This window comes from Lissotriton vulgaris, chromosome 3_2, assembly GCF_964263255.1.
Source record: "Lissotriton vulgaris chromosome 3_2, aLisVul1.2, whole genome shotgun sequence".
Taxonomy (NCBI): domain Eukaryota; kingdom Metazoa; phylum Chordata; class Amphibia; order Caudata; family Salamandridae; genus Lissotriton; species Lissotriton vulgaris.
This window is the reverse complement of record NC_141690.1, coordinates 229,462,361-229,483,017: the sequence shown is the minus strand read 5'-3', so window position 1 is coordinate 229,483,017 and position 20,657 is coordinate 229,462,361. Positions and strand designations below refer to the sequence as shown.

The 20,657-nt window shown below is 48.7% G+C and overlaps 1 protein-coding gene across 4 annotated transcripts in view; it reads left to right on the top strand.

Moving 5' to 3' along the window:
* KRCC1 (lysine rich coiled-coil 1) overlaps positions 1 to 20,657 on the top strand; it is a 260,232-nt gene that overhangs the window by 213,865 nt on the left and 25,710 nt on the right. Inside the window, exons 5-6 of one of the 4 annotated variants that reach the window (XM_086964266.1) lie at positions 1,476 to 1,748; positions 14,395 to 14,494. In XM_086964266.1, the coding sequence (XP_086820392.1) occupies positions 1,476 to 1,748; positions 14,395 to 14,494 (373 nt within the window). The remainder of the gene's footprint in view (positions 1 to 1,475; positions 1,749 to 14,394; positions 14,495 to 20,657) is intronic. The other 3 variants (XM_086964269.1, XM_086964267.1, XM_086964268.1) reach the window with 3 other exon arrangements.

Here is a 20,657-nt window from a genome sequence, read left to right as displayed (position 1 = left end):
TTGACGGAAAAAATCAGCAGAACCAGTTTCTTCTGGTCTTTGTTTCGTTGAAAACACGTACTACCAGCTTACCATAGCCTACAATTTGTAGGATTATAGCACATTATTTGTTTAAAACCTCAAATATTGTGCCTTCGCCGGAATAGGTAACGAAAGTTCAGCATCAGTTCTTCCGGCATCCGTAAAACATTGCATTGCATTACATTTAATACAAATTTTTAAAAAAACATTGTGAAGTTGAAACATATATTATCACCGTACATACCTCCTGTGAGCCAGAAATGTTAGCCCGCCTCACTGTTGAATGTATTGTAGACTAGGGATGTGAAGCTGGATATCTTCCCTAATTCTAATTGCACCCCCAACCTCCCTACTTCTAATTTAGCCCATTTAGTGGGTTTTTTTTGCATTTCCATAAAAAATTGAAAGTGCATCCCATATTCATATTGTTTGTATTTTTATAATGTTTATTAAAAATATAACAGGATGTATGAAACGTACAACAGATATTATAAAACAGTAGTCCCAAATTTTCATTGTTGAAAGGCTTATTGGTTGAAAGGTCTATTATTTCATCCAATACAAGTGCCTTATACCCATGCAAAGGCAAATATAGGTAGACCATATTCAAATCATTTATAATAATTCGGAGTGTTTTCAAGATTTTCATTTAGAAATAAGTTGGAAGGGGATTGAACTCGGTGGTACCCAGCCCTGCCTCCTAGGACATGAACTTACTGAGATGTTTTGGAGTTTCAAGATGAGGGCATATATAGAGAATTGAGCCCTAGCCTCCAAAGATGAACCGCTTCTAGATGACCACTTACAGAATACAGCATATATAGAGAATTGAGCCCTAGCCTCCAAAGATGAACCGCTGCTAGATGACCACTTACAGAATATAACATATATAGAGAATTGAGCCCTATCCTCCAAAGATAAACAACTTCTAGATGACTGCATGTATAGAAAATTGAGCCTTAGCCTACAAAGATGAACCACTTCCAGATTATGGCATACATAGAGAATTGAGCCCTAGCCTACAAAGATGAGCCACTTTTAGTTGACAACATATATAGAGAATTAAGCCTTAGCGTCCAAAGATGAACCACTTCTAGACCAGGGCATCTATAGATAATTGAGCCCTAGCCTCCTAAAATGAACCACTTCTAGATGACTGCATATATAGAGAATTGAGCCCTCGCCTCCACAGATGAACCACTTCTAGATGACTGCATATATAGAGAATTGAGCCCTTTCCAAAAAAGATAAACCACTTCTAGTTGCAGGCATATGTAGAGCATTTAGCCCTTGCCCCCACAGATGAACCACTTCTAGTTGAGGGCATATATAGAGAATTTTGCCCTAGCCCTAAGATGAACCACTTCTAGCCTTCTGATACTGTCATCTTCTCACCTTGTATTTCATATATCAAAATAGTCTAATTATGCACAACGTCTTTATTTTATTCTCAGATACTCCCGTTCCTGATACAGATTCAGACTTTCTTTCCCCACAGACTGAGAAGGCCAAACAAGATGTGAAGATTGATTTAAATTCTCTTACTGATAATACTGTTGATTTCAATGACCCTGACAAGTACTGCAAGTTGTGCTCTGCTCAGTTTAACAATCCTCTGATGGCCCAAGATCACTATGTTGGCAAAAGGCATGCGAGAAGTAAGCATCGCATAAGGATGATGGCAGAGATGGAGGAGGAACCTGTGCTCTCAGATTCCAGTAAAGGTGGTAAGACATTTGAATCATTCATATTCTTACGGTCTAATTCACAAAGGCATTTGAGTATTTGAAGTAGTACTCCTTCGTGCCCGCTTGAATTATGCCTTTTTGAATAGCCATGAAATATATTAGTAGAGGTGCTAAAATATGCTTATTTATACTAAATGTATATGAATATTCATATTCTAGATGTTTTGACGGCCTCCTTAATGGAGATTTAAAAGTATGTAAAGTCATCGTACTGCGGAGTGCTGCTCCATGTAGTCAATAAGGTAAAACACCATTACAACGAAATGTTCTTTCCGCATACCTTTACTCCGCATACCATCATAACAATAGTACCATTATTCCGCAATACTTTTAAAACGCATACCATTACATCTTATATGCTTTTATCACGCATGCTTTTACAACGAAATTCGTTGTAAAAGCATGAATGGTAAAAGTATGTTTTTTAAATTTAAGTTTAATGTAAGTATATGGTTTTAGTTTGGGGGTGTTGGGGTATATGTTTTAGGGGTTCAGGGGTATTTTAAGGGTGTGGTTGGTTTTTGGGGTGCTTGGGTATTTTTAGGGTTAAGGGGGTAGGTTTAGGTTTTGGGGTGTAGGGGGTTTTATTAGGGTTCAGGGTGGGTTTTGGGTTATGGGGTACAGGGGTATTTTTAGGGTTCAGGGGTACGTTTGGTTTTTGGGGTACAGGGGTAATTTAGGGTTTATGGGTAGGTTTGGGTTTTGAGGTACAGGGGTATTTTTAGGGTTCAGGGCTAGGTTTGGGTTTTGGGGTACAGGGGTATTTTTAGGGTTGAGGGGTAGGTTTGGGTTTTGGGGTACAGGGGTATTTTGGGGTTCAGGGGTAGGTTTTGGGGTACAGGGGTATTTTTAGGGTTCAGGGGTAGGTTTGAGTTTTGGGGTACAGGGGTATTTTAGGGTTGAGGGATCGGTTTGGGGTACAGGAGTATTTTTAGGGTTGAGGGGTAGGTTTGGGTTTTTGGGGTACAGGGGTAGGTTTGGGTTTTGTGGTACAGGGGTATTTTAGGGTTCAGGGGTAGGTTTGGGTTTTGGGGTACAGGGGTATTTTTAGGTTTGAGGGATAGGTTTGGGTTTTGGGGTACAGGGGTATTTTAGGGTTCAGAGGTAGGTTTGGGTTTGGGGTACAGGGTTTTTTTAGGGTTGAGGGATAGGTTTGGGTTTTGGGGTACAGGGGTATTTTTAGGGTTGAGGGATAGGTTTGGGTTTTGGGGTACAGGGGTATTTTAGGGTTCAGGGGTAGGTTTGGGGTTTGGGGTACAGGGGTATTTTAGGGTTCAGGGGTAGGTTTGGGTTTTGGGGTACAGGGGTATTTTTAGGGTTGAGGGATAGGTTTGGGTTTTCGGTTACAGGGGTATTTTTAGGGTACAGTGGTAATTTAGGGTTCAGGGATAGGTTTGGGGTATAGGGGTATTTCTAGGGTCAGGATGGGTTAGTGTTTAAGGGTGCTGGGGTATTTTAAGGCGTAAGGGTGGCTTAGTATTTTGGGGTGCTGGGGTATTTTAAGGGACTTGGGTGGGATTAGTTTTTAGGGTGAAAAAAGTTATCTTAAAAAATATATTTTTTTTATATATATATATATATAACACCACAGTTGCCCATGTGGGGAGCCACACACCTCCGGACTCACACCGCCACGTAGGTGGAAGAATGCATGGCAGGCACTCCGCGTTCCTGTTAAGCCATACGCGTTTCGGGCTGGAACGCCCTTGATCACTGGCAAAGAGGGGCAGGAAACCGGTTTGGAAGAACACTTCTTTATTAAATAGAGTCCCCGCCCCTGTGGGCATTGTCACTGAGGCATGCTGGTTGTAGTAGTCCCAAAATAGCTGCCCAAGGACTCAATGTTCTCTCACCAAGTGGCCCCAGTCCTGCCACTCACTCTGATAAAATACCCTGTAGGGAGGAAAGCTGAAAGCGCCTGCTGTTGAAAGCTTCCAATGTCACCACGTGCGAGGCTCCTTTGGTCCCTCTGAGTGCAAGCGGTGTCTCGCACCTGGGATCCGCCATTCTGCGTCGGGGCTCCCCGCGGCCGAGCAAGCCGCTATTTACAAAAAACACCACAGTTGCCCATGTGGGGAGCCCCACACCTCCGGACTCACACCGCCACGTATGTGGAAGAATGCATGGCAGGCACTCCGCGTTCCTGTTAAGCCATACGCGTTTCGGGCTGGAACGCCCTTGATCACTGGCAAAGAGGGGCAGGAAACCGGTTTGGAAGAACACTTCTTTATTAAATAATTAGAGTCCTCGCCCCTGTGGGCGTTGTCACTGAGGCATGCTGGTTGTAGTAGTCCCAAAATAGCTGCCCAAGGACTCAATGTTCTCTCACCAAGTGGCCCCAGTCCTGCCACTCACTCTGATAAAATACCCTGTAGGGAGGAAAGCTGAAAGCGCCTGCTGTTGAAAGCTTCCAATGTCACCACGTGTGAGGCTCCTTTGGTCCCTCTGAGTGCAAGCGGTGTCTCGCACCTGGGATCCGCCATTCTGAGTCGGGGCTCCCCGCGGCCGAGCAAGCAGCTATTTACAAAAAACACCACAGTTGCCCATGTGAGGAGCCACACACCTCCGGACCCACTCACGATTTGGGTCTTGTCTGTGTTTAGCCTTAGACAGGTGGTCTTCTTCCAGTGGTCGATTTTAGTCATGTAGGCTTTGAACTTGATCTGGGTACTGGGATACCCCAGCAATACCAATCCGGGTGGTGGGTCTGCGAACAGGATTACACCAAAAGGTCACGGAGTACAGAATGGCCAAAGAAGCCGTCTCGCCGGACCTGACTGTCAAGGCAGTAGTGCTTGGTAAATGTGTGCAGCGAGGCCCATGTAGCTGCCTGACAAATGTCCTGCAAGGGAACGCCGCGTTCCAGGGCAGTAGTGGCTGCAGTTGCATGGGCACGCAACCCCACAGGAGGCTTCTTCTTGGCCAAGGAGTAACAAGCTTTAATGCACAGAACGATCCACCGGGAAACGGTCCGTTTCTGCACAGCCAGACCTTTTTTGGCGCCCACGTAGCCAACAAAGAGCTGACCATCCACCGGGAACTGCTGTGTACGCTGCTGATAGGAAGCAAGCACACGTTATTGGGTCAAGACAGTGGGGCCTCTCCTCTTCCCTGGAAGGATGCGGAGGTGGAAAGAAGGTGGGCAAAGTGATGGTCTGCCCGATGTTGAAGGGCGTGACAAACTTTGGCAAGAATGAACGACGGGTCCTTAACACCACCTTGTCCGGATAAACAGAAAGGAAAGGAGGTTTATAAGAAGGAGCCTGGAGCTCACTCACTCTTCCTGCAGAGGCGATAGCCACCAGGAAAGCCGTCTTTAGAGTAAGAAGACGTAAAGGACATTATGAAGAGGCTAGAAGGGAGTGCACATCAGAAAAGTCAAGACCAAATTTAAGTCCCATTGAGGCATTATGAAAGGCACGGGAGGTAACGTGCGTAATGCCTTTAAGGAAACGATTAACAACCGGAGACTTAAAAAGAGACGGCTGATCAGGAAGCTGCAGGAAGGCGGAAATGACAGAAAGATAACCTTTGATCGTGCCCAGAGCAGAGCCCTGCTGGGCCAAAGACACAGAAGAACCTCAGAAAGAGGGGCCGAAAGGGGGTCTACAGCTTTTGCTGTGCACCATGCCACCAATCTGTTTAATCAGAAGGCGTATACAGTTTTAGTGGAGGGCCGCCTGGCCGCCAGAATGACATCACAGACTTTGGGAGGAAGATCGAAAGGTGTCACCTGTCGCCGCTCAATCTCCATGCATGCAGGTGGAGGCTGGACAGGTTCGGGTGGAGGACCACCCCCTGCTGCTGCAACAGAAGATCCTCCCGACAAGGCAGACGGATCGGGGGATCGATGCTCATACTGAGTAGCTCGGGATACCAAACTCTTCGAGCCCAGTCCGGAGCCACAAGAATGACTTGGGCCCCGTCGCGCCTGATCTTCTTCAGCATTCTGGGCAGAAAGCGTACAATAAACCGCAGCTCCAATCGTGCATCTACGAGCGAGCGCCGTCTTGGAAATTCCAACGCGCAGAACTGATGACATTGCACGTTCTCTTCATTGGCGAATAGATCTAACCAAGGCTCTCCCCATTGCAGAAAGAGACCTTGCGCCACGTCCGAGTTCAGACGCCATTCATGATCCACCATGCACCGGCAACTGAGTTCGTCCGCCCTAGCATTCAGATAACCTGCCAGGTGTTGAACCACCAAGGTAATGCCTTGATGTTCCAGCCATGTCCAGAGGCGCAGAGTCTCCTGACATAGGGTCCAGGACCCCACCCGCCCTATTTGTTGCAATACCACATGGCGGTGGTGTTGTCTGTGAACACCTGCACTTTACTTCCCCAGACAGAGGGAAGGAATGCCTTCAGTGCAAGCCAGATCGCCCGCAGCTCCAGAAGGTTGATATGGAGCCGGGACTCCGCCGGAGACCAGAGGCCTCTGATCTCCGCCTCTCCTATGTGGCCTCCCCATCCCAGGAGGGACACATCCGTCACCACTGTGTGCTCCGGTTGGGGAAGTAGAGAGGGATCTGCCACTGACCCAATCGCGTTTCGTGAGCCACCACTGCAACTGTCGTGCAGCGCCCTCCGAAATCCGGACGTGATTGGCCAGGTTGCCCTGATGCTGTGCCCACTCGAACTTCAGGTCCCACTGCAGAGCCCGCATATGCCATCTGGCATGTGTCTCCAGCAGGATGCAGGGGGCCATCAGGCCCAGTAGCCGGAGGGTCATCCTGACTGAAACCCGGGATAGAGGCTGAAAGAGCGGAATCATAGCTTGAATATCCTGGACTCGCTGCTCGGGAGGATAAACCCGAAACAGTGTCGAATCCAGAGCCGCTCCTATGAAAGGGAGCTTCTGAGAGGGACTCAGGTGCGACTTCGGCACATTGATGGAGAACCCCAGCAAATGCAGGAGGCCGGCCGTAGTCTGGAGGTGGGAGACGACTGCCTGCGGTGACCCCGCCTTTAACAGCCAGTCGTTGAGGTAGGAGAAGACTGACACCCCTGATCTGCGCTAATGAGCTGCGACCACCGCCATCACGTTCGTAAACACCCAAGGGGCGCTGGTAAGGCCAAAGGGGAGCACAGCAAACTGAAAATGCTCATGGCCTACCATGAACCACAGGTAACGCCGGTAGGCCGGCAGGACAGGGATGTGAAAATAAGCGTCCTGCAAGTCCAACGCTACCATCCAGTCTCCAGAGTCCAGGGCAGTCAGGACCTGAGCCAGAGTCAGCATCTTAAACGTCTCCTTCCGGAGGAAGCGATTGATGTCCCAGAGGTCCAAGATGGGGCGCCAGGCCCCCTTTTCCTTCTTGGGGACCAGAAAGTAGTGGGAATAACAACCACTCCCTACTTCCTGATCAGGAATGTACTCGATGGCCCCCTTAGCCAGGAGGGCCGAGACTTCCTGACGGAGAAGAGCCAAATGATTCCCTGACATGCGGTGGTACCGAGGTGGCATGGCTGGAGGAGAGGACAGAAAGGGCAGTGAGTAACCTTGGCAGATTATCTGCAGCACCCACTTGTCCGATTTGATTTCGCGCCAGTGGTGGAGGTGGTGACGGACCCTGCCTCCTACCGGCGTCGGGTGCCCCCTGAAGCTCTGATTAGAAAGGCTTGGAGGTGGAAGCAGCGAGGGTGGAGGTAGACTGACCCGCCCGCTGATTACCAGACCCGTCCCTGCAGAAGCCACGTCTGCGGCCAAGCTGAGGCTGGCGCTGCGCAGGCTTTGTGGAGGAGCGCGCCTGGGCGCTTTTACCCTGGCTACGAACGAAAGGAACGAAACCCAGGCATGGCAGGGCTCTGCGTGGAAAGACCCAAAGACTTGGCCGTGGCCCGTGAGGTCTTTAAAGCGCTCCAGGGCATCGTCCGCATTGTCGCCAAAGAGGCGATAGCCATCAAAGGGCATGTCCATGAGCGAGCTCTGGACATCAAGCGAAAACACGGTAGACCGCAACCAGACATGGCGCCGCAACGCCACAGTCGTGGAAATCGCCCTGCCCAAGGAATCAGCCATGTCCAGACCACACCTGATGGCAAACTTCGCTGCATCCTTGCCCTCCGCTATTGCCTGGGAAAGGACAACCTGGACCTTCACACTTGAAGTCCTTGGAAGCCTGGGCCTGAGTCACTGAGGCAGGACCTCTGCTATTGAATCCTACACTGCGTGGGAGTAACGGTCCAATAAGCAGACGGTATTAAATGACCTCAACTCCAAGCTGGCCGAGGAGAACAACCTCTTGCCATGTTGATCCAGCTTCTTGGAGTCCTTATCCGGCGGAGCCGTGGGAAAGGCACTCTAGGACATCGAAGCCTGAATGACCAGGCTCTCAGGCCTGGGGTGAGTGGTCAAGAAGGCAGGATCACCAGGTGCCGGACGATGACGCCTAGAGACGTTCTTATCCACTGGTGCCTGCGAGGCCGGACGCAACCTAGTGCCCAAGAGGACTTCGGTAAGGGCCTCATTCAAAGAAGCAGTGGTTCCGACGACATAGGCGCCATCTGGAGCACCTCCGTTAGGAGGTTGGTCTTAAGGGCCACCGTAGGGAGGTCGAGATGGAGAGCCTCCGTTGCCCGACGCAGCACCATGGTGTAGGAAGCGCCCTCTTCCTTAGTAGGCAGAGGGGAAGCAAACCCCGGGTCAGAAGACACATCAAGTTCACCTGCATCTTGAAGGTCATCTACCCAATCCTGCTCGGAGTCACACTGCCGTGCAAGGGGGTGAGAGAGAGGAGAGGGGCCAGACTGGAGGGCATCCTAATGCGTATCCCACGTCAGAACGAAATGGTCCGAGAACCGGGGCAGAGGCGGGAGAAACAGCACCCAGTGCGGCGCCTGTGGCGGAGGTAGGGGCGGCGCTGGGGCCGGAGCCACGGGCAGCTCTGGATCCAGTGGCTCAGCGCCAGAGGCGGTGCCGCCGGCCTACAGGATCTGGACATGGGACCAGGGGGCCAGCTGGCGCGCCGGTGGGAGCCCGAGGCCTAAACAGGCGGTCCATGGCAGCAAGAAACTCTTGCATTTGTTCGGGAGTCGCCGACGGACCCGGGTATAGCGGGTAGGCCGCGGGACTCCCAGGCTCCGGAGGAGCCGCAGGGGCGGAACCCCTGTCCCCCTCGTCCACCTCCGAAGAGCGACGGGGGGCTTCGGACAGCGAACATGCTTCTTTGAATTTTTCTTATGGCGTCGCTAACAGGAATCTGAAGGTGAAGACTTAGAGCCAGAGGAGCGGCGGCTCCGGCCCCGCGACTGGCCCCTAGACGCCGGGCGGCGGTGAGAGGAGTGCCGGACCTCCAGCAACTTCCGGCGCCGCTCCCACAAGGCCTTCGGGGCCATGGCACGGCAGTCCCGACAGTCTCGGGAGTCGTAGTCGGTCTCCAGGCAGTAGAGGCAGACATCATGGGGGTCCACCTACGACATATTACGGCGGCACGACCAGCAAGACTTAAAGCTGTGAATCCCTACGTGCACCAGGAGAGCAGAGAAGGAGACAAAAGTCTCATGGCACTGTCTCATGCTTGTGAGCATGGCACTGATGAGTTGCAGTCGTCATGACTAGGTGTGGTGGGGGCAGAGGTCTGATGGGGACCTTGAGTAAATGAACTTTATGGTGGCAGTGGTTTCGTCTGGGGTGATGACAGATCGTGTGGTTAGCTTTGATTCTTTGGATAATATCGGAAGGTGTTTGGTAAGGTCTGTCACATCTGTTTGCGCACTGAAGTTTTTGCTGAAGAATTTAGAAAGATTTTGGGAGAGGTCCTGGAATGGGGTGATTGAGTTGGAGATGGGCGATGGTGAGGTGAAAGTGTTCACAATGGTGAAGATTTATTTGCTTCTGTTAGTACTGGCATCGATGTGGTCCACCACAGCTGCACCCTTGGTGGCCTGGGTCATTTGGTGGAAGTGTCTTACGGCAGATTTGAAAGTGATCTTGTTTGCATTGTCTTGGCTCATTTTCCAGTTAGCAGTTGCGTTTTAACAGTATTGAGTTCCTCCACGTACCAACTGACCTGGGGTCTGGATCTTTATGCATTGCTGTATGTGTGGAGGGCCAGGAAGTCAGTGCAGGAGGTGAACCAATTATTGACATTCTCGATGGCTTTTGGGAGGCTGTTGCTGTGTTCGCGTTAGTGAGTGTTGAGACTGGTGTTCCAGTCCTTTTCAGTGATGCTGTTCCAGTTTCGGCCTGCTGGTCTGGCGGTGATGCGTGTTCATTGAAATGGGATGGGGATGCTGAACTTGACAAGGACATGGTCTGTCCAGGGGACTTGTGTGGGCTCAACTACTCAACTCAACTGCCTGTCTTGTCTGGCAATCTTGTATCCAGGGTAATTCCTTTGGCGAAGTTAGGTGATTATGGGTTCAGCCAGGATTCCGTGAGGAAAAGTAGATCGGGGAATTGTCGTGCAGCAGGTCCTACATTTCTGTGGTGTTTTTGGTGAGAGAGCAGTTGTTGAGGAACTTTCATGCAAGTGTGGAGTGGAGTGTCTGTGGTCAAAGGACAGTGTGAGGGAGTTGGGTGTGGAGAGTGTTCGGTGTGGGTAAGTGCATGAAAACTTGCAGGAAGCACAGCAGCATGTGGCCACAGTGTAGTGTGGTGAAGCAAGGCAGCAGCGTGTGGAGCAGAGGCCAAGGTTGAGGGCACGGAGAGTCGCAGCATGGCAGAGGGGGGAAGGCCAGGGTTCCTGGAGCTGGACATTATCCAGGCATGGAATGGTGCAGATGAGCATGTGGCACTCCTGCTGAGCGCTCACGCTGTGGCAGCCATTAAGTAGGTCCTCGGAGGGGAGGAGAGTGATGTCACTTCCTATGCAAATGGATGATGAGACATCCTGCGTAGATGGATGAAGGGTAAAATCACCCTTACCTCCCTTTACCTTTACCCATCCGAACCCTCAAGTCATCCTCGTCTCCTTTTACCTTTGCCCACCCCTGAACCCTCCATTGACCCTCACCTCCCTTTACCTCTGTGCACCCCTAAACCCTCTTCGCCCTCAGCTCTCTTTACCTCCACCTCCCCCAGAACCATCCTCACCTCTATTCACCTCTACCCACCCCGAACCCTCAAGTCACCTGCACCTCCCTTTACCTTCACCCACCGAGCCCTCAAGTCACCCTCACCTCCCTTTACCCACATTGAACCCTTAAGTGTCCATCACTTTCCTTTACCTCTACCCACCCCATAATGCTAAAGTCACCCTCATCTCCTTATACCTCTACCTACCCCTGAACCCTCGTCATCCTCACTTCCCACAAGCCCTCAGATCACCCTCACCTCCTTTTACTTCTGCCCACCCCTGAGCCCTCATCATCCTAACCTCCCTTTACCCACTGAGCCCTCAAGTCACCCTCACCCCCATTTACCTCTGCCCACCACTTAACCCTCCAGCAACCCTCACCTCTCTTTACCTCTGCGTACCCTGGACACATCCAGTCACTCTCACATCGCTTTACCTCTGCTCACCCATTAATACTGAAGTCACCCTAACCTTCCTTTACCTCTACTCACACCTGAACCCTCTTCTCCCGTTACTTCCACCTACCCCTAAACCATCAATTCATCCTCACTTCCATTTACCTCTACCTACCCTGAACCCTCACTTTCCTTTATACCCTCCCCATAACCCTAAAGTCATGCTCATCTCCTTTTACCTCTAGCTCCCCCTCTTGTCATCCTCGCCTCCCTTTACCTCTACCCACGCCTGAACCCTCAAGTCACCTTTACCTCCCTTTACCCGTAATATAACCCTCAAGTCACCCTTGCCTTCCTTTACCCTCCCTATAACTCTCAAGTCACCCTCACTTCACTTTACAACCCCACCCCTTGAACCCACATCACCCTCACTGCCCTTTACCTGTACCCACCCCTGAATGTCATCCTTACCTCCCTTTAGGTCTACCAACCCAATACGCCTCAACTCACCCTCACCTCCCTCACTAGGGGCATAGTTCCACTCTGGGATCTCATGACTTTATGGTCACATACAACTCAACAGCCTGGAGTCCCTGCCCTGTTATGACTTATTTTAAAAGTATTTTCATTGCATGCACTCTTCTTTGTCTCTTCTACAAGAAATCTTCATGATAGAATTGTCAAATCAGTTCATGTGGGCAGGGCTCCATGTTTCTAGATCTCGTCTTTTTATCAAGTGACTGACAGCCCACGTACTAAGCCCAAGTTGCAAATAGAGGAGGGCAGGACACAAAAAGGGCGAGTCTAGCTATGTCTATGGCTTGACTCGAAGAGTCTGTGCATGAGCTACACATGAAAACCTAGTGAATTGAGGTTGGTGGAGGCTGTGGTCCTGTTTTGATAGATTGGCGCTGAGAGCAGATAGGGAGATAAAATGGTGTGGTCCTGGAAGCGTTGGTGAATACCAGATGCAGTGGATGATGGTTGCAGTAAACTGTGGTGGATGACGTGGCTAGGTTGCTCATGAGAGATCGGCGTTGGCTTGATCTGTTTTGGTGGATGTTGGATGACGGTGGATAGATTTGTGGTGAAGAGAAGGTGCTATTTTGCAGGATCTGATGAAAGGTTGTGATGGAGCGAGGGAGCACGGGTGGATTTCTCCTGCTTGATAGACAGGTGTCGCATAGTGGAGATGGTAAAGAGAGGGGTGGTTTCTCTGTGTGGGATGCAGAGGCTGATGGAGAGGGAAGGGGCTCACCTTTTTTTGAGAAATGTGGCGAAGGCAGAGACCAAAAGATAAGTTGTGGCCGGTAGAGAGTGCTGAATTGTGCTGGTGATGGGTGATGGATGTCGTGGGTAGTGGTGTGGACAGTGGTGGTGGAAGGAAAGAGGTGTCAGGGCCCTATATGTTTAGTGGGAGAAGATTTGATGAACCCAAGAGGATTCCATGTGCCTCTTGTTCTTGGACAGCACATGGGGGTGGGGAATCAGGGTGGTAGCTTGTTCTATTTGTTACTGTTAGGGTAGAGAGAAAGGATTGTTTGTTGCTCTGGAGAGGTGGTGGGAGAGAATCGACGTTGAATTCCCATATGTTGATTGGTGGTGGCTAGAGATGTGGAAGGAGAGGGGAAAGGTGGACAGGTAGGTGGTACACCTGTCATGGTTGATGCTTGTAGAGGTTACAAAGTATGAGCAGGGCGCTGTTGGATAGATGTTGGGGAGGCAGGTCACAGTGGGTACCGTGTATTTTTTTTTTTTTGTAATAACTAGCTGCAGGCAATGGGACTGGTTACATACACTATGCTGATTTAAAGGCTAAGGGAAATATTGTGGTTAGTTTCCTCAATTAGTTGACTGGTGTTATGTGGGCAGATATATTTGTGGATTCTCCCTGTTGGTAGTAGCAGCGGCAGGGATCGATTTAAAGTGAGTTGAGTTCCTTTGCCTATGTTGAGTGTGGCTGGGAGATGTTGTACCCTCTGATATATGGCCATGATTGGTAGTGAGTGGTGATGGCAAGTCACTTGTGCTGCTTGTCAATAGTGAACAATGGAAGACTTTGTGGCCTACTAGCTGGATAATTGTGGTTGGTGGTGGGAAGAAATGGTTGTTGCTTAATTAGCCAGTCACAGTGTCTTCTCCTCTGTTTAACGATAGTGGGTTTTCCAGTATGTGGGTGGCAGTGGGCGGGCGCTGCAAGCGTGTAATGCTTTGTTGATGGTGTGGTTAGCAGTGAAGTTCACATTGTTGGTCGGATGTAGTTAGCAGTGGACTCACCTTTGTCAGAATTAGACAACTTGTCCCCCTGTGTCAGTTGAGAGCTGTGGGTAGAAAGGGTGGTGTTTACTTTCCCTCCATGTTAAGAAACAGTAGATGTTTCAGCACCCAGGCTAATGTGCTGCACAGCTAAATACATATAAGGTTCCAAAGGTGAGACCGATTGCATTGCAAATGCTTGTTGCTGCTGCTGTGTTGGCTAGCACACAAGGGAAAGCGCAACAAAGAGTGGGGGGAGGTTTTGCATGGCGAAGACGCAGACAAGTGATATAGCAACTCTGAGTACAGGAGGGGTAAGCACATGACGGAGAGAGCAGCATAGGATTCAGGGTTTTTGAGGGGCAATCACATGAGGGAGAGCTCAACCGCTGTTCTGGTGAGCAGCATTAGTAGCGCTTGGTTCTCATCAAGGTCTCCAGGGATGTAATGTAAGAGACATTTTTAGAGTGCTGCTTGTCACCCTTGAGGGTACCCAGGTGCTGAGTAGGTCTGATTAGGTGTGTGGTGAGGCAGGGCTTGAATGCAGATAGTCTCACAAGAAGACTCATTGAAAAGCCAGGTTTTCAGCTTCTTGTGGAATTCAAGAAGCAAGGAGGAGGCCCGGGTGTGTTGGGGGAGACCGCTCAAGGATTTGGCGGAAGGACCACCCCTTTGGTAGTGCCCCTGTAATTGGTTGCTAAGGTCCTCCCCCTGGTATTGTCCCTGTAATTGGTTGCTAATGTTCTCCCCCTGCTATTGTCCCAGTATTTGGTGGCTCTCAGAAGTTATTTTGTGAGATAGCCCAGTCTAAAAATAAATCTTAAGAATTCATTACAATATGTGGTCTTAGAAAGTACATCCGTATTGTTCCCTTGTATTGTGCATCTTTTCAGTAGAGTGGCCATGGCTAGCCTTGCTGCTCCCTGATTAACCCACAAATCTCTTCTTTCAGCAGCTGGTCCTGGCAGCTTCATGTGTCCCATGTGCTCCATCACCTTTACTTCCATTGAAATGTACCAGTCCCATATGCAAGGAAACAAGCACCAAACCAAGTAAGTGTGGGTAGACCATTTAATTCTTTCTCTCGAAGCTGACATTGGTGTTTCAAGGACAGTCGAGAGGTTTTTCTGACGATTCATGGATGTCTCCTTTTGCGCCAGCCTGTTCAAAAGATGGAGATAGGAGAAACTAAGGAAAAGAGTATCAACAGGAGTACTTTTTCAAGAAGATTTCACCCGATTATTGAGAATTATTTGTATTGTTAAAAAAGAAGGTCCTTATCATATCAGCAGAAAAGACTTGCCTCGAAGACGGCCTTAAACTTTAAATAAATACATACCCCCAGATTCATCAAAGGCCGTTTTGCGAGTCCTTAATAGCGATTTATAAGGAATCGCTATTAAAGACTCCCAAAACGGGATTCATGTAGAAATCGCAATATTTTTAGCGATTTCTACTGCTTCCTTATTTGCGATTCGCTAATTGCTAATCGCAAATAAGGATTGACTCCCCATTCATTCCTATGGGCTAGGCCCATAGGAATGAATGGGGAGTCATTCTTTATTTGCGATTAGCAATTAGCGATTCGCAAATAAGGAAGCGATTTCAAGGGTGCCAGGGTGTCCAACGACACCCTGTAGCACCCCTGAAATGGTAATGTACACTGCTGTTGCGCACACACATGTCCAAAGGACATGTGTGTGTGTAACATACAACTTAGAAAAATGCACTAAAGTGCATTTTTCTAAGTTTTCGCTATTTACCACGTAGTAAATAGCGCCCCCAGATTGCGAATTCGCAATTGTAGAATGGTTCATGAATTGCATTTAAGGAATCGCAAATTGCGATTCCCTAAATGCAATCGCAATTTGAGAAATCGCAATTATTTGCGATTTTTCAAATTGCGAGTTCATGAACCATTGATGAATCTCAAATGCCATTTTTGCAGGCGCAAACGGACGAATTTTGCGATTCGCACCATTTGCGCTCGCAAAAATGCTTGATGAATCTACTAATCTCTATAATAATATCAGTTTCGGAGTAGGTGAGGGTGAGAGAGTTACTAAATGAGAGGAAAGACCTGGACAGGCATTGGAAAGAACCGTGTAGGCAGTGTTTGGAGATCAGCTACCCAAGCACCGTGAGGTGAGCACGTGAGGGAAAAGCACTATGGGGCATATGTATTGAGAAACGGTTTTGCGAGTCCTTAATAGCGATTTTTAGCAAATCGATATTGAGGGCTCACAAAATGCAATGTATGTAGGAATCGCAATAATAATTGCGATTCCTACATATTCCTTAGCTGCGAATCGCAAAATAGGGAATCGCAAATTTTAAGATTCCCTATTTTGCAATGGCCTTTTGGGATTGTAGATCCCAAAAGGCCTTTTCCTGTTCGCAAACTGGCCAATTCTGAGAATCGGACTGTTTGCAAACAGGAAAAGGGCTTGATACATGTGCCCCTATTTAGCAAGTTGGCAAGAGGAGCTCTGCACCAATGACTCCGCGTGAAGCCCTGCAGGTGGTGAGTGGGTGATGGCACTGAGTGCGAGGCACTATGCACGGAGTCAGTGAGGAGCACTGCGGAGGCCTTGAATAGGGAGGTTCATTCTGGGACAGTGAGTGCGGTGAGCAAGGGAGGGGTACCATGCAGACTGAGTAGCAATGTACAGTGGGTTGGACAGAAGTAGTCTACAGTCAGTGAGTGAAGTCCTGTGAAGTCAGTGGGGTGAAGGATGGAGTAGCTCTGCTCAAAGTAGCAGCACTGCGTGGAGGTGAAGCGTTGAGCAATAATTGGGACGAATCCTGTGCAGAGAGCTACCTGGGGACATCCAGTGGAGGAGTGAGAAGCCCTGGGCAGACTGTGATGTCAGAAGAGAGTCGGTAGGATACACCAAGTACCAGTGACACTATTTCCTCAGACGTACAGCGGACGTGGGACACCACTCCTTTCTGGATCTTTACAATTACAAATATTTTCCCTATGCAAAAGTTCAAAAAAACTCTGGCTTAGGCTTTTTAATGTTTTTACTAATTACTTTATAAAATTACAGCTCGACAAGACATAGCAGCCACAACCATGGTGGTGGTTGTACAGTCTCGCCTGGAATACCAGTGGCATATCATTTACCATAGCCAGTTACAAACAGGAAACTGAACTCTTGAATGGTAACCAGGTGCAAGGCTAGCAGGGAATGGAAACTGAGCATGTGCACTGCCACCCACAACTATATCTGTGAGAATATAGCAATTGTGACAGTACAGGACAACAGTGAGCATAGTGACAGAAGAGGGATACCTGTATCATAACTTCTTACTGGTATTTCAATGTTCAGGGATATTGGACCTCGGGGGCCCTTATTTCCCTGGCACATTAAAAATTAGGGTGGGAAGAGGCCTGCGTGTCTGTGCTGTCATTACAGGCAGCAAGCGCTTTATCCAGTCTGGCTTGTGTCTTGGACACCGTTCTCTCAGCAAGGAGCAGTGTCAGAGCAACTGGCTTCTTCACTGCCTTAGGACATCAGCAACACACCCCATAAAGGCTAGCAGTGGAGTTGAGGGTAGATCAAAGTCAACATTCAGACATGTTGGCAAGTGGTCTCCAGTAGGTTAGCACACCACACCAGAGCAGAACTAGGGTAAGTGAATAAAGCTGACTGCAGTTAATTCTCTGCTTTTGGACAAATCAAATTGTGCAGGGGAACGGGAGTGTAATGTATGCAATGTAGAAAGAGGCAACCTGCGTATGCTGCTATTCAGAGAAACCACAGCGGTTGAACTGGAATTATCTATATCAGCCTTCCAGCGTCTTCTAGCAAGGACCGCACCACGGTCCATCGGAGCCAAAAATAGAGTATATGAGCCAGAGACCCAGCACCGCATTTATTGAGAATGTATCAGTTCGCTCATGGAGGGGAAACTCCACTGATTGGACAGGGAAAGTTGTGCTCACCTCCCGCAGCATCTCTCACAAACTCCAAAATCTATAAATATGATTACCGGGGTGGTGGTTCTTCCCTTTCTTCTAATTTCAGAGGAATATAAATTATCACCTATTGTAGAGACCTGATTCAAACCTGTTGTTCCAACCCTTAAAAATGCTTCCTTATACCTAGCAGACGTCAGTGTGGAGCATTATGTTATCTAAAAGTGATATATCTGGGGTACAGTGGCAGACACACTCCGACCACCCTGACAATCCAAGCCATGGGTCAAATGTTGAGCTAAAACAGTATCCGTGAATGCATGAAAGCCTGTAGTGCCCCACATCCAAATGTCCCAGTCCACTACTAAGTTTTGGAGGGGGTTGGAGACGGGAGTTTGAAACCAGTACATAGGGCAGCTGTAGTAGCTTCCATCTAATTCATGCCTGCTATCAGCCCTATCAGGAGAGATGATAAGGTCGCAAACATCTGTAATAGAGGGACAGACATAGTAATAAATGAATAAAGCAGTTCAGAAGAACAATCGTTTATAGGTCTCACCTACAAGACAGCACATGCACAGTCTTTTGCAAAACGTATTGTTAGTTTACAGTGGGCTTCGAGCCCACCTCTTGCTTTCAATTGGTTGGCTTTATTATCCCTCCCATTTTCTTCCTTATAATTCGTCAGCTGGAGTGGACTTTCCTTCCTCTTCTTATGTTTGTCCATCTTCTGAAGTATGCCCTCCTCTGCTCGCTTACCAAGCATTACTTTTCCTTTGTGTTTAAGGACTCTACAACATTTTTCCAGATCTCTCCCACTTGTCCGTCTCTCCACCTTCTGTCGCGCTCCATGTTCTCACTCTCGCCCATGTGCTTCTCCCCACCAGTTTCATGTTGATCTCCATTGCCCGTCTGCTTTTTTTCCCACCTGTACTCTCCTTGTTGCTTATGCCCAGTCGGTCGTGTTGCTTTCTGTATTGCTTTCCCATCTATCTCTCGTGTTGCTTACCCCTCCCCCACGCCCTCCATGTTTCTTCCGCCACACCCCTTGCTGCTTCTATCCCACCTGCTTTAAAAAAATCTTTCATGCATGTTTTCTCTTTTTAGTTATTGATCTAACTCTGATCAGTAATTAAAAAGGGGGGGAGGCGGGAGGGGGGGAGACGCGTCAATAGCATTTGTTGTATTCTTTAGCCATGCTGCTCAACATCAGAGATGCTATCAGCTTAGCTAAAACCCATTGGTTAAGCCAATAGACCCCAAAGACGAGAGCTATTTTTACTAAAGTTACTCTACCCACCACTGATCAGGGGTTGGGGAGGGGTTCCAGTCCAACACCCCACCATACTAGACAAATTGTCAGTACTGGGGCATTTTTATTGTTGTACCAGCACCTTGTTCCCATGCACTTTAATTTCAGAGTAACATATGGAATCAGTGCACCAATGCAGTGGATATTCCAGCTCCACCAGAGTTCTGGCTGGAGTGATCAGAAAAAAACTCTTTTTTTTTTTCTCCCAGTTAATCTATATCCCTGAAAATTGTCCATATAGTCATATCCCTGATAATGGGGGTGGACAGGGATTGTCAGTTCTCCAGTATTCAATCTTTCATAGATTCACATGCTTGTATCTTCCCCGTCGTCATGGTGGGAGTCTCCCGGTAAATAATAACCATAGCAGTAGAAGAAAAAACTGCCTGGAAACCATAGAGTAGTGAAACAATAGGTAACCTCTCCTCTCATTATGTGGCCCAAACTACAGCCAATCAGCTGCCAGCACCAGCCTACACCATTCCCAGCAGAGCCACCATACCTCAGATTTCCAACCGCCTTCGTGTGAGAAGGAGTCTCCCTGAGCTCAGCTCAGTTTTTCTCTCTTCATTGAAATTTTGACCTTCATAGTTGGACGTCAGGTACTGTTTTGTCAGGATTATTACATTCAAAATGTCTGAAGGCTCCAAGAAGAGACTTTTCAGAGCTTGCAGGTCCTGTGGCAAGGCCAGATTATTTTCTGAGGATCCACACAAGGAATGCTTGTACTGCTTGTAACCTAAGCATATCCCTAAGGACTGCAAATATTGCCGGACCTTCTCTGCCAAAACCCTTAAGGATAGAGAAGCTCGCCTCTTATTATGGCTTCAAAATAGGAAATCTACAGACTCGGAGTCTGAGTGGGAAGCCAAGGGACACTCCTCTAAGAAACAGAAAAGAGGGTACTCTAAGGAAAAAGGAGATGTGAAGAAACAAAAAGCAGGAAAAAACAAGGAAGGTGAACCTTCTTCTTCTCCCCCTCCAACTCCTCTCAAGCCTTCCTCAGAAAAGAAGGCTCCGTCGTCGCTTCCGTCGACGAAATCTGCTGAAATTCCAGTCAGATCGCTGACTAGGCCGTCGACAACCTCAACAACGTTCATCTCGTCGACGACAATCTCGACGACGACAGCTTCATCGACGACGACTCAGTCGACGGTGAGTACCAGACCCTCGTCGATGGCAAGATGTTCTTCGACGACCACCCCGTCGACGATGCAGCTGATGGTTCCGTCGACGGCACCGTCGACGACGAGAAAATCGTCAACGATGCCTGCATCTCCAACGATAATGACTTCAACCTACATTTCCATTAAAAGGATTGCTCCGTCGACTGGCTCGTCGGCGAGCAAAGAAGAGTTTTCCACGCCGAAGATTTCACCTCTACTTCCCTCTACCATACTGGACTGCCAGGAATCTCAGGAGGAAGGTCCCTATGTCCTTCGCAGCTTCATATTAAAAGCCAGGACTCGGATGAGGAAGACTTTCAAGAGGTCCAGGAGCATTTCTCTTTCAAAGATCGCCCGGTCAGAGGCCAAAAGAGATATGAGTCTTTTCATCAGGCTTACCACTATGAGGACGAAGAGGAAGTGGATACATCTGTTCGGAAAGAAGCTATGTCAGTGCCTGTATCTTTGATATCAGACTTAAGACACATGATTGACAGCTATTACCGTCGCTTTCCAGAAGATAATGCTACAGCCTCTTCCACTGCCTCTGCTACTGTCTCTCAGCCTGTGAAAGAAACACCCCTGGTTCAGCCACCTCCTCCACCTCAACGGACGGATGTCCAAAAGGTTATTACAATTCAGGATGATTTGAATGATTCCGATCATGACGATCAAGAGGAGGAAGGAGAAATTCCTCAAGATGATGTGGTTGGGGGTGAATGGGACCAATATATTGTTCCAACTTCCCCGGTGTCTCCATTGCCTCAAGCAAGCTCTCCACCAGAGGACATAGCCGCTTTTCCGATCAGATT